At 41.1% G+C, this 14,639-nt stretch overlaps 1 protein-coding gene across 5 annotated transcripts in view; it reads left to right on the forward strand.

The window, feature by feature from the left end:
* The window catches only part of rxrba (retinoid x receptor, beta a), a 28,224-nt gene extending 14,082 nt beyond the window's left edge, over positions 1 to 14,142 (forward strand). For 4 of the 5 annotated variants that reach the window (XM_085446214.1, XM_085446216.1, XM_085446217.1 and 1 more), the window contains 3 exons: positions 1,152 to 1,243; positions 1,379 to 1,484; positions 2,293 to 8,247. In XM_085446214.1, the coding sequence (XP_085302340.1) occupies positions 1,152 to 1,243; positions 1,379 to 1,484; positions 2,293 to 2,440 (346 nt within the window). In that variant the 3' untranslated portion in view covers positions 2,441 to 8,247. Of the gene's footprint in view, positions 1 to 1,151; positions 1,244 to 1,378; positions 1,485 to 2,292; positions 8,248 to 13,862 lie in introns of those variants that run through there. The other variant, XM_085446215.1, reaches the window with a different exon arrangement.
* Positions 14,143 to 14,639: the final 497 nt, after the last annotated feature.

Below are 14,639 nucleotides of genomic sequence, written 5' to 3' on the forward strand. Positions count from 1 at the left end.
GTTTCTGATCAAGGATGATGGAGAAGCAAATAAGCAGTCTCTAACAGTCATCACTTCTTCCTCTTACTCTATAATTGTATCCCATTCCTCTTTCACTCAGTTCGTTTGCCTGGAGGGGAAACGCTTAATAGTTTAGATTGCAAAACGCAACATCTACTAAAGATTGATAAATGCATTGAATGAAATGTTTGAAAATGTTGTTATTGTGACATTTTCATGTTTAGGCGGTGTTTTTGTTAGTTGTTTGCATTTATTCATGCAGTTGTGAAAAATTAAAAATAGCCATTCTACTTTTAATTTTAAGAAATTATTTTAAAAGTGAGCATTTCATCAAAATGCTGGTGACAGTCCTAGAAAAGTAGTTTTTTTTTACCTTAAATTATGTTAAAAGGATTACTGTTAGGAATTACAGGGGATTATTTCCACCTCGGCCTCTGTGCAGCTCCTCAGTCCATCCACTGCCTGAAGCGAGCCGTTTTACCTCCTCTCACTGGTTGTGCCTTTCAAACAGGAGGCTTTAACAGCAGATGGGTGGGTCTGCTGTCCCCACAGCCACAGCTTTGTACTTGAAATGAAGAGTTAAAAAAGAAAAAAAACTGTTTAACAGAGACAACAACCGGATATGTTCCCTTCACTAAATACATTTTGGGTTTATTCTCAAAAGCTTTGGTCCAAATTATGTGTCTGTGTTTGGTAAATGAAAAATATTTTTCTGACCCGAGTGTCTCTGCTCCATGAGCAGTTGAGGGAAAGACACAAATTAAAGTTTTAAACTAAACAAGAAATTACTAAAAACATTTTTATCTCCAGTCATTGTAGATTTTGACATTTGCCAGCCATTTTCATGACAGGACAGATTCAGTCACCGGTGCAGCTGCAGAACCAGCAGTGTTCAGCCATGGCCTAACTTACAGTCATTATATTAATAAGTAACCATAAATAGCAGTGGTTTTGCCATCTGGTCTCTCTGTTTCACTTAATATTGTCTTTTTCTCATGTATTTTCTCCTATTTTTATCGATTCCCCCTCTTTTTTTTTTTTATTCTTCACTGGCACAATCCTTTCTTTTTTCTCCCCCTCTCTCTCCCGGCTTTTTCCTACTGTCTCCATTTGGGACTTCTCTCTTTGCATATCTCTTGTCCTCTCTTCAGGGTTTTGACAGAGCTTGTTAGTAAAATGAGAGACATGCAAATGGACAAGACAGAGCTGGGCTGCCTTCGAGCAATCATTCTCTTCAATCCAGGTACATGGGCTGGTGCAATGTTGAAAATCATGTGAAAGTGTCATTGGGAAAACTAAAACAGACTCATTAAAGTCTGGAAAACTGAAGAAATTTTAAACTGTTGAAATAATGAAAATATTCTGTTTTTACCTGAAGATGCTAAGGGTTTGTCCAACTCCAGTGAGGTGGAGCTCCTAAGAGAGAGGGTGTACGCATCTCTGGAGTCTTACTGCAAACAGAAATATCCCGATCAGCAGGGAAGGTAAGATATTGCACATGTGACTACAGACAAGAGGTGAAGTCACTGGGCTCTGCTGTTTACACATACCCACGTACACTCATCACCGCTGCACAGAGCAGCTGATACAGTCTGCCTTTCTGAATTAGTCTCTGGGCTGTTACCAAACAAACTGAATGTTGTATCTTGATCAAATTTACTTGTGCTCATAGTGTGAAAACAGAAAAGTTATAAAACAGCCAAGAATCCTGGGCAGCATTTAATCAAGTCCTCTTAAATCCACTGACTTTGTTAAAATGAAACAACAATTTATAATTCATTTTTTTAGTTTAGTTGTATGAGATAACTCGGATTGGCATAAAGTAGTCGTATTGCTGATACCCCCAGGGATCAATAAAGTATTCTGATTCTGATCTTGTTACTTGAAACTCAATGCAAGAGTGGGGGCAGATTCTGTGTACTATAAGCATAACTTGAGCTGTACACTGTTAGATATTGTGATTATGGACAGATATTTTATGTATTCCAACTCGTGTTTTAAATGGTAAATGGTAAATGGCCTGTATTTATATAGCGCTTTACTAGTCCCTAAGGACCCCAAAGCGCTTTACATATCCAGTCATCCACCCATTCACACACTGGTGATGGCAAGCTACATTGTTTTCACAAACTGTTAGTTCTGCTTAAATACATTATATTAACAGATTATCCAGGATGCTTTCGTTCTGCAATCTGAAAAATTATTCACAATTTTTCGTGCATTTTAATTGATTTTAAGACATTACCAGGTCAGTGGCCATTTTTGTCCCTCATCGTTCCTTCTGTTATACAGGTTTGCAAAGCTCCTCCTCCGGCTCCCGGCACTGCGCTCCATCGGTCTGAAGTGCCTGGAGCACTTGTTCTTCTTTAAACTGATTGGTGATACGCCCATTGACACCTTCCTGATGGAGATGCTAGAGGCGCCTCACCAGCTCACCTAGAGGAGGAGCCAGCTTTGTTCCGGTCAGGATCCAGTGCACACCAGGATTACCAACACGACCCCTCTGTGTTGGGTCATTGGCTCTTCTTGTTCTTCCTCACTTAACTGCAGCACCTGCTGGTGGACACACAAGAACACACATTCACCCTGGCTAATTGTCTACACACACACACGCATGCAGATTGCAACCATGGATTGACCTATGATGTAACTAATACACAGATAATATGGCTGTGAAAATAAGTTTCCTAATACTGAGACACACAGATTTTCACTTGTTTTCCCATATCCAGTTTTCCTCCATAGGGGTTATGACTCAAGGAATACACGCCCTTTTTATCTTATATATATACAGTAAATGTCTTAATTTTAAGTTAGCCTTCCGTTTTCCCATCTTCAACTTGCAGTGGGTTTTTGCTTCTGTGTAACTGGTGTACCTCCCCCGTTTTTACTTGGGTTACAGTTGCACCTCTGCATATTATATCCATCACTAGCCGGTTAGTTATTCATGTTTGATTTTAGCTTGAAATCAGGTGCATAGCATTTCAATCAACTGTCCATCATCAAAAGTTTGTTTTTTTTTTGTCAGGAGGTGCCCTGTAATGGACAGGCAGAAACACCCTCCCAACAAGCTCATCCAATCTTGTAAAAATTGAAATGTTTAATGCTTTTTATTCATGCTGAAACTTGTTTAAGTTTCTATTTTGAAGTACTGTACTCATGAAATGAGAGCTTTTTCCAAGGCTTTGAAATCCAGGAAAAAGGGGGCTGGGAGGACTCTGAACAGCCAAACATGGTCCTTCCCGCCCTGGTGCGCACAGCGGGCTTTGTAAGAAGAATGACTTGAATTTCTTTTCTTTTTAAGTTTTATTTTATCCTTTTCTCTACTTTGGCAGATGGTTTAAACAGCTTGAGGCTCACAGGAAGTACAGCTTCATGCAAAAAAAAAAAAAAGAGTATTCATTTAACTTCCCATTCATTTAACGGCTCCTCTTGCTGGTGGTCATTTTTATGCACTTTTGTGAATTGTAACTGTGTAAATGTTTCTGTTTCCTAGAAATGACCATCTCAGACATCTAAGATGAACTTGAAGGTACTAAGTGTAGGATTTTCTTATTGTTGTGTTATTTTCAAATCCCATGTGGTGATTTGTTATAAAAGTTCGGTCACATCCTGAACAAATAATAATCAGATTGGATGTTGGATTGGATGCTAACCTCTAATATACTGACTATATTACCGTTACTGTCTTGACGCAGCACAGCTGAACATCTCCATTTGTTATGGGTTTTTTTGGGTTTTTTTGGGTTTTTTTAAAAGCAAAAATATTTTTTTAATCGATTGTGTGTTGAACACAAAAGAGGAAGATGATTTGAATTTCTCCCTGAGCAGTTCTGCATGTAACTGAACGGTCTGTCTAAACTGAGTGGCCTGCAGCTCAGGGAGACTCTTCAGAAAATTAACCCAGCAGTTATTGTAGTTTGAGAGGCATGCTGTGCTGCACCCATACTCTCTGTTAAAGCAGGGTTTGTGCAATACAAAAAGCAGCAGCTGAGATTTGCATAATTTGTCCATTGGCATAATTTTGCAGCCCACAGCTCGTTATAGATCTCGTGTTGAGGATGGAGATCGGTGAAGATGCCCCCATGTTTACAAAGATCCTCGTGTATGTCATGTTTCTCCTGGAATTAACTTGTGATTATATATAATGGAAATCCTACACCTACTACCTACTCTTTCAAAACTTTATTCACTGTGTATGGGCTCGGTGCTTGCAACCTTTTGTACAGTAGATGTAAATAATAGAAAAAATGGAGTCATGTGAAAACAAAGGCCTGTTCACACTTGAGAACGTCAGAGATGTGGCTCCACCAAACAAATTATAAAGCTCTATTTTTAGCTGTTGAATCAACATTGGACTGGATTCCCATGTGACAACCATTAAACCTTCACCATTGAACCTTTTGGAGCCCAGGGCCAAACCACACCTCAATGCTGCTTTTGCACCAACTTCTGCCAATGTTTCCTGTAGTTCTTGGTAATTGGTTGGCTGGATTTTGTTGACAATGGCACTTGACATTTACTGTGATTGAAATTTGTGAGCAACTGAATCTGAGAATTACAGTGAAAAGTCAAATGCAGCTACCACACGATCAGGAGATATTAAAACTATGAATTAAACCGTCTACACGTGCTCAAAGGCGAGCAATACTGGGGTACACATAAAGATTTTCTGCCATTTTTGTTAGTATTTAAAAGAGTGTTGACATTCTGAAGTATGTTTAGCCTTCTTTTTAGTCACCACATTGAATAGAAATTAGATACACATTTTGCAGTATCATTCTACAGGGAAGAGGCACAAGTGTCCTCTACCAGGTGCTAAATAACGAATACGGTCTTTTCATTTAAGACTTGCACATTTACATCAATGCAATTACAGTATGCAAGTACACAGACAAATCAGACAGCCGTTCTCCACTCTAGCTTAAAACTGAATCTCCCACTTGAAGTTTTCTTTTTCATTTTTTTTTTTTTTTTTTTTATGACCCCGGCCTTTATTTTAGTCTCCTTACTTTGGAAAATGAATACCAGCAAAGTGCTTGTACTTGTTGGCTGTGGCTGATAAGGCTCTGTGCTCTACCAGTCACAGCCAGAGTTAGTTTGTTTTGTAATTGTAGGAAGCAGTTTGCCTGGTGGAAGCAGTGGAAGTAGCTGTTGAATTTTGGGGTCTGCCAGCTACCAGAATGAGCAAAGAGCTTCCCGCCCTGCAAATAGTCCAAATACTACTTCTCAGAGAGGATCCGCGGCCTCCCCCATGTGATGTGGACATAGAGGCTGGCAGTTGACCTGTAAAACAGGTGTTGTGTTTAACATATAAGTTGGTCTAACCTTAGAGTTTGGTTTTGTTTCATTTCTTCTTTTTCCTTGCATACAAACGATCAACTCAACAAAGTAGTCTCCAGATGTCCATTAATTTCCTACATGCAGAGAAAGCTCATTCTCTTATGCACCATTGCTGACTCGTGTTATGTATTAGCAAGCAAAGCGGGATGGTGATAAGCTCATGATTTAGGTGAGATGCACGAGCATCTACCAGCATTCTTGTACTGTATAAGCTGTAGTATGGTCTCAGTGCTTTAGTGACTTGAGGTGGTTCAGATGAAATAATAGAGACTTGAGTGATTCTGCAGCCATTGAGCTTTGAAATCTGTGGTCTGGACACAGGTTTGGTTATCCTGAGACAGTTGGGCTGTGGATTAGGTTTTACCTTAAACAAGCTTTTTTTTTTCCCTCAGTGTGCCGCTCAGAGAGTATGCTGACTTCAGGATGTGTGATGGTGTGAATAATCTCCTCTTCTGGTTGGTTGATATCCTTGAAACTTTCTCTGCAGGATTTTAGCTTTGGAGCTTCCTCTGTTGAATGTTTAAGCCTGCTGCTACTGCACTGTGTTTATACCTTGGGATGGGAATCATTATACAGCCAGTCACAGTGCTGCAGGGTTCACTAGCTGACATTAAGTACTAGACACACATGCAGAGTTGACTGAACGGACGCCGATTTCTGTTGGTGATTCTTCAAAAGTCAAAATATGCAACTTGTATACTCATTGTGGTTCAACTTGTCATGCAATATATCTGTTGTGTTTCTGGCATTAGTTCATTTTAGCTTAGTCTGTTACATAACTTAATATTAATTGGCAGTAAAATCATTTAGGTATTCCCATCCCTCCATATAACAGCAATGTATTTAAGTTGTGCTATGCTATTTTTTACTTTACTTTTTGCTATGAGCTTAGCATTTAGAAGACAATAAACAGAAACAGTAAAACGGCGATACAGTCGTTGCAGGTTTTACGTGCTAAGACGTTTCAAGCTTTCAGGCTGTCTTGGCAAAAGCTGGTGGTTGGGTGTTTTTGTTTTTCAGCTTTTGTTTTAAGGTATGTGTGTAAGGTTTTATGCACATGTGTATGGAATCCTCTGCAGCTGCGCCTTTTGACTGGCAGAAACTGTAGCTTTGGCTGTGACTTGCTGAGCGCTGTTAAATAAATTAGCTGCGTGAAATAATAAAATGGTGCAGGAAAGGGAGCCAGGCTGGAGGGGTGATGAACTCGCTCATTGGCCCGATCCCTGTCAGTACAGCCCAGCCTCCTTCCTTCCTGTACTGCCCCATCTCCACTGCCTTTTTTTTTTTTTTAACTTAACATTCAGTCACCCACGTGGGCTGAAAATTGTTGGGCTTTCCATCTGAATGGACTCGGACCGTTTGAAAAGGATGTGAAGCTTATCGTGGGACAAAGTGTTGGAGAGCTATGGCGAAGGGATCCCGTGGTGTGTTGTCCTCTTTGCTTACTTTACTTGACGGCAGAGCTGCGGCGATCTGTGGTCTCCACCGAGGGGCCTCGGGATTGCGCCGCACCGCCAAAAATGTTTGTCGTTGCAACCTTGTGCACTCAAGGCAGACGCATGCTGTGACCTTTTGACTGTGTAGCAGTATTGTTGTCGCCATCTTTGTTACATTTTGAAATGACTCACTTTTGAGAATAAAGACGTTGATTATAAATATGCTTTTTCCCCCCTGCGGGCTGTGACTGAAGATTTGATCACCGTGTCTGATTGGACGTTTTAACCCAGGCGCCAAGGCCCCTCCTGTTTGATCAGTGAGTGCTAAAGAGTGTGCTGTGCAGCCTCAAAACCGCCACCACCTTCACTGGTTTATTTATCACTGCCAAGCTGTTTGCAGCCATTTTTAAATGCAGGGCCACTCAGTCCCCAGCGCTTGTCTGTCATGTCATATGTTGTGATGCCCACCTCGGCCTGTCTGTGATGCTTACTAACGGGGGCCCTAATAAGAGTTGAATGATAGCACGTGTGGAGAGGGGACGTGCTGGTCACAGGAGAGAGTGGATCAGTGTTGTGGACCCTTCTGGGTGCTCAAGCTGTGCATTGGTGCTTAATAGCCTGAAAAGATCTGCTTTGGTTTATAAAGGAGAGGGGAATGCATCGATGAGTGAAATTAGGATAAGGAACGATTTAAGAGGGCTAGCCTAGCCTAGTCCTCCACCTGCTCTTAAGCTGGGTTTGGTTTGGTATTTTTGCTGCTGGGTGTTACCTGTCTGGCTAAAAGTGGACGTTTGAAAAGCTTTTCAGAGTCTGTTTTAGATTATGAGGGAGAAAATAGGGTTCTAACTTTAGAGAAAACAGTGCATAGCCCACTAAAATGCATAGGTGTGGTGAGCAGGATCTGGTTGCATTAACTTGATAGGAAGGATCAGCTGAACTGGATTTCTCCACTGAAGGAGAAGGTGGTTGTGTTGGAGGAACCGCGAAGAGTAGGTCAGAGAGCCGAGGAGGGAGGAGAAGAAGGGCAGGGACTTAAAGAACCCAGATCAGGTGTTCGGTTGTTGATCAAGAAGAAAAGCAGGAAAACTATTTTCCAGTAGATCTAGAATCTTCCTTAATTGTTTACTCTTCACTTTAAAAACTTCACACACAGTTTCTTTGTCTCGTTTCTTGTATCAGTCTTTTCAATCTATGCTATTCATCTTTTGTTTATTACAAAGTATTAAACAAATACGAGAAGTGTAAAATCAGAATGGAAGAATCTGTCACTCGTTATTAATTTCTCTCTTTCTCTTGTGTCTGTTCTTTGTCCTGTTTGTATCTTACTCCATCGTACATGTGGAGCTGATTGACTATTGTGTGCTTTGGGGACTGAAAGAAGAAAAAAAAATGAAACTTTTTTTTTCAGTCATTAATTCTGAATCTCGTTTCTGTTTGTTGTATCATGAGTAAAGGTTTTAATACTGTACGAGTATAGTGTTTGTCTTTTTTTTTAAGTCTATAAGATGATAAAAGTTACCAGAGTGCACTCAGTTTCTTTTAAAACACCGACTGACCACAGATGTAAGGGAACGTGCCGCCTCCGCTCCGACTGCCTCGGGAAACGATATCCTCCTCAGTCCAGCAGGACCCCAGGGCCCCGAGTGACCACTGGCACCGCACTCCCATCTTTCCACCTCTAGAGGGAGCACTGACCTTTTTGTCCTGTCCAATTTTCTGCAACCGTGGTAAAATTGCTTTGCATTTCTTTCCCGGCCTACTTTGCACACCTTGACCAATAAGGATGCAGCAGACCTAAGATCAGAGCATGCTTTGCTGATAGGTTTCACCCGACACTGGTGGCTCTGTTCTCTCTGCTGCATATTTAAATGTTAAGAAAAATGTGGGTGTGAGTTTCTCTTAGAGATGTAGCCAGGGGAATGCTCTTTCACTTTTGTGCCACCTCCTATTTTCTGTCTCCTCCCTCGTCTGACAGTCCATCAAAAAAATCTCCTTTTCCTCCTGACTAAGAGAAGCTTTAGCTCACTATGCAGAACCATCAGGATTTGTTTTAGGTCATGGTCACAACAACTTTAATCCTGAATATGTTTATAATCAACAGAAGTTTGCAGGGAGTCAGATAAATCAACTATTTTAGACCACCTGTTTTTTATAAGCCTGTTCAGAAACGCTAGTTATTCATGGGCACTTTTCATACCTGTAACTACTCTCCCTCTGAGGGATCTGTAACATGGGAAACCACACATTACCATAGAAGCATAACAATAATACTGTAGCTGCTTCTGTGTTTTTCAATCTGGTTTATGCCAAAGATTACAGATTAGACTGGAGGTTTTTAAAAGCCGAAATATATGGGTCAGATTTTCAGAGTTTGTAACACTTTCCATCACTTCAGAGCAGAGAGGTGGTGAATAAGCTTCAAATCACTAGCTGGTCATGGTTATCCTGACTTGGATAAGTAAACTAAAACAGATTAGAAGGATGCCGAGCGTCACTTTGAATGCTACAGATGTTTGAGCCAAGTGTGCCACTCTGAGCGGCTCCTGAAGTACCACCTGCTGCCAGCAGAGGGCGCAGGCACAATAAGGTGTCTGTTCTGGGAGCTCAGTACAGCCAAGTCAGCAGCCTCTATTTAGAGAAGACCCTATAACCTCTCATCTTGGAGTGGTAGACAGTCAGTTTCCCAGTTTGATCCAGGAATATATTTGTCAAATGATGTTTATTTAGATTCCAAAAAAAAGGTTTCCACCTGGTTAGAGTCACTATTTTCCCGTAAAGTTGTATTTTGACACTAAACACAGCATTTTGAAACTTCTGAAACATCACTTTTAGTGAATTAAAATAACAGCATTTAATTATAGCTGACCTTTAGCGTTGCGGTCTGTTTAAGTGTTTTGCAGCTATGCTGTTGCCTGGGCCTTTAACCTTTTCTAAGGCTCATTAGCATCTTCAGAGTTTGCTTTACTTCCTGCCTCACGTTTCCTTCCTCATCACAGTTTTGCCTCTGTTGTCTTGCTTTTCGTCCACTCTCTAATATTGACTGCCTGCATTTTGTCTCACTTTCTTTCCTGCTCTGTCCCCAATCTCCTCCTGGCTCTCCCGCCCTCTCACCCCTCCCCTCTCCTGTCTTCTATTTGAGGCTGAGGGCTGTAGAAAGACACCTTTATGCCAGGGGTCAGATTCCTCCTAATTCCTGCTTAGCGAATGTCGATTTTTCACCGGGTAAATGTTTTTTCCCTGTGCTGAATAAACATGATGTGTTTGAAGTCACTTTTTGTGGATCCCGTGTGGTAGAATACCCCACACATCGTGTACACACACACACACACACACACACACACCTACACCTACACCTGAGGAGGACAGAGCTTTATTGAGCCTGTGTACTCTTTGGAGAGGCAAATATTACGCAGGAGGAGTACATGTCAGTTGTGTTTTCTGCTCACTGTTATTTTCTGTTCGGCCTACACAGTAAAATAAACACTATAATCCCCTTTGAGCTTTTTTACATGGTTTTTGTTGTTTTCTTAAAATCCATCTTAAACTCTGTGTATTTTATGCTAAAGCTCCGTTTACTGCAGATTTGTTAAGCATTACTAATACTGGTGACTGCAGGGACAAATAATTAGTAGTTTTTGGGGGTTTGCACCAGCATACACACAAAAGCAATGACCCTGTTCTTCCTACACCACAGAACACAAGTAGGAAAAGATCATTTAAAGACATCATCTCTCTATTTATAAGACAAAGTACAAACACTAGTAAACTAGAAGTGGATGAACTACTTTAGAAGCCAGTTAAAGTAAACATGTATTAGTGGGAAAGACTGTATATAGAAATAACATCACCACTGTGACGTCCATTGTTTGATTGACTCCACATCTTGAAGCCCCAGAATCATATTCACTCATGAAAACAGAAAAACACACGTGTCAGATAATCGCACGACAGAGACCTCAAAAAGCCCCAAGAGGCAAATCAAACCAGAAAGTTCCAGTTAACTCTGAGGTGAAGCTTTGCAGAGGAAACAAAACGGTATACGAGACGATCACCTAAAGATTTCTGAAGCTTTAGGCGTTTACGCCATCAAGATTTTGCTTGCAAAAACTTGGATGTGACGAGATGTGGCAGCTTTGACTGTCAAACCGTGTCCTCATTAGGTGTGTAGTTTCATACGCAAGACAGTCTGTCATCTGGAAACATGGTGCGACCGCAATTTGAAAAATATACTTCATTTTTAATTCATTATGACCCAGAATTAGTGAGAGAGCCCATAAATGGGAGGGAGAGCGGGTAGTGTACTAATCATAACGTCGATGGTTTGAAACCCTGGCTCCCCTACTCATGGTAACCTTGGGCAAGATGCTGAGCCCCAAGTTGCCCCTGATGCCTTCATCGGGCAGAAGACATCTCTTAAAACAGAAATGGCTTCATTTTTTCAAACCTGGAAATGCATCTGTATACATACAGGTGTCAAGGAGAAGGAAATGTATTTACAGGGACTTAAACCTTCCACCTTTACTTGGATGTTAACAGGTTATTTTCCCTGTTAAAGTTCATTTTAACAGAAAAGTCTGTAACTGTAGTTACTGTTGGAGCCAACCTCGTGTGGCCTTTAGGATGAAGTTTTTAATATGTGCGTGATTGACAGCACATAAAAGAATGAACATGATTAGACGTGGGTAGTGGCATCTAATGTATTTTGTGGATTTTACTGTGTCCTCTTGTTTATTCACCAACTGTGAATGAACAAACAGAGGATGAATGTGTATGGATCTGCAAAGGAGTCTGGGAGAACGAGTGCTGAGTGTTTATTATCCTCACATATGAAGCTGTTACAAAACTGGTGGTCCTCGCACAGATCCTGCAGCACCACCTCCCTGCTGACAGAAGGGGAAACCGGGTGGTGTGGATCATCGGGGTCCATTATGGTGCTGTAGAGGGCGGTCACATTTGGTAAGCTACCTACTCTGAAAAAGTAAAATAAATGAAAACAAAAACATTTATCTTGCTAAACCATCCGCTGAATATAGTCGTCACAGTTTATTGTGATTAAATTAAACTTTTCTGTTAGGGGGCACCGGGTGGTACATGTTAGATTCTTGGAAACACTATTTCTGTCTCGTTTCAAGCTTAAAGTCACGTTTCTGTCTTTTTTATGTTGTGTTTTGGGACGGGGAGAAACGTTGGAATGAGTGGTGACAACATTTATAAAAGCCAAATTACTGGTCAGCCACTGTCCCCATGTTCTTTCAGGCGTAATGATATGCTAGGTTTTGGGCATACACAGACCAGCTCTGAGCCAGCGTGCACTTAGATGCCTGAGAGCGCCTCCTGAGCAGAGCTAAATCTGGGTGAAACTGAGAACGGGTCCCACACAAAGTATATAATTCTACATTTGAGGATAGTTGGTTTTGCTTTCAAATCAAAGGAACATGGCAGATAAATATATGTCAGGCTGAGAGGAAGACATCGTGGTGGTGCCAACTGGGTACGTAATCAAGAAATGTGCCCCAAACGTTTTAAACAGCTACGTTTTACGTGCAATTTGTGGTGTATTCTCCATTTTACAGTAAAGGTAAAAAACCTAAACCAGGAGAGAAAATCTAATCTAATCCTTTAAGCGTAGTGACTGCCTGTTTTGTCCATCTCAGTTCAAGTAACTGGTTCTACTGGTTTTTGTGTCACTTTCCAAAATAATCTGTCTTATAAAAATCATTCAGCCTTAAATTTTTATATTAAGACATCTAAACACCAAAAAAGTGGGAAAATATAAAATTTCAATAACACAAGATTTTCTTCCTACCTTTTTTTACATTTCTAGAAGTGCGACATGATTGGTCAGTGAAGGCAAACAAATGCAAGCAATGTTCATACTACCAAAGTATGGATCAGGTGTAGTAAATCTATTAAAGTCATGGACAAACTCCATCATCTTATTGATTTCAGTTAGAAATTGATCATTTTTTTCTAAAATATTAAAATTTAATAATAAAAATAATCTGTAGAGCTGCACGTTTCAACCCACCAATCGAGGAGGACCCTCGATTGATGGGTTCCAGTGTGCATGGAAGATTTGAAGCATTTCTAATGGAAATAACATCACGAAGCTCCGCCTCTTAATTTCACTGTAATGATGAGAGAGTGGGAAGTCTGTGTGTGGGAAGATTAACGAGCTCCTGACTGTTTGCCTGAACGTGAGAGGGGCGCGATGTGTCAGCGAGGGGGAACCAGTAGATGGAAGGAGGGAAACGTGGATTGGAAGACAGAAGAAGGAAGAGGGAGGGTCGTTTTTCATTTATGCTGCATCCTCGGCTGTTTTGCTCGTACAGTAATGACCCGGATGGGACTGAGCTGCAGGCAAAGATGAAAAGCTCTTTGATGAACAGACAGACCGGAATGAGCTCAGATTGTTTTCATTGCAGGTTTTCCCTGACCTCATTAACTGTGTCTGTGCACCAATACTGTGCATCTGTATGCTCGGCCTCATGTTTTGGAAGTTAGTAATTTGTTTTCCTCTTTTTGATCTTTTGTCTGTAGGACAGCCAAGTCTCACCAACACACAGGGGCGGGAATCATAGTGTAATAGTTACAGTACTGTAACTGTGGGTTCATAATACATAACAACAGTACTGTGGTGCAGTGATGCTGCTATTATCAGTTTGTAAGCGTTCTGATTTACCTCTCACCTCTGTCCTCTATTTTCTCCCATCTAAGTTTGTCCTCAACACAAGTAGGATTAAATTAACTGACTGTTGCAATAAAAACATTTATTGTTGAAGTCAGTGTATCGATAATTGTATCACAAGAGGAAGTAATATGATAAGTCACACTATGTAGGTTTTCTACCACCTTAGGTTCTCACTGTGTTCTCGTCTTCCGCCTCACTTGTTACACTTTGATCTGTTTTAATCTGCCGTTTTGTTGTCGTCTGTCCTCGATCTTATCTGCCTTCCTCGCTGCACCTCACCTTTGCTCTCGCCATCGTTCTCATATCCCAGATTTGTCTACTGTACCAGAGAGAAGGCCCTGGTCTCAGCAGCTTCCTGTCTCACAAAAGACCCTTCTGTTTCCCCCCTCTAGGTTTCCTCCTCTGCCTCCCCACCCACTCTTCAACACCCCTGTGGTACATTCCCCCCTCCTCGATGCATTCCTCGTTGACCTCGGCAGGCTGAGGAGTCCCTCTGTCAGTGAGCTCTGTGAGAGTGGGACTGAGCCTTCACTCGTCGGTGGAAGCAGCTGTTAAGTTCAGGTTAAGTAAATCTGCAGAGCGTGCCTTTAAAAGTGAGCCGAGTTATCTTTATTGTTGTTGCAACACAGGTTGTTGCAAACGTGGGCCGATAGCACGATGATCACACTTACAATACTATAATATAATACTTAATTATCACATGCCAAACATGTCAAAATAAAAGTTAAATTATATGCAGGTGTGTCTGCTTTAAATCAAAGCTTAATGGAAATGTTTTATTTTTACTTGAACACACAAATGTTCAAGTACATCGAAGCTTCGTGTCGAGATAACAACACGACCTGGTTGCTGTACTGACTTCACCTGGTTTACCGACGGGTGCATCTCAAGTCTGTTAGTTGTCTGTTCAATCCAGCATCAACTGCAATCTCCACAAACTGATTCTGTTTATTAATGTGTCAAATCCTGGTGAAACTGGCACTCGAAGCTTTCTGGGTTCCTCTTGTAGTCTAAGTCCTATTGACCACTCATGCTTAAATGTCTGTTCATTACATTCAGGTAAACAATTTATGTGGAGATTAAAAAAGGGATTATATTGGCCAGAACTGCACAAGATTAGCATCATCTACATACTGAGGATTGTAACAGAAATGGAAAATCTCGTCCCG

Source organism: Copadichromis virginalis, linkage group LG22 (genome assembly GCF_057382275.1).
Source record: "Copadichromis virginalis isolate Kocher_CV1m ecotype Utaka linkage group LG22, C_Virginalis_male_GT1.1, whole genome shotgun sequence".
Taxonomy (NCBI): domain Eukaryota; kingdom Metazoa; phylum Chordata; class Actinopteri; order Cichliformes; family Cichlidae; genus Copadichromis; species Copadichromis virginalis.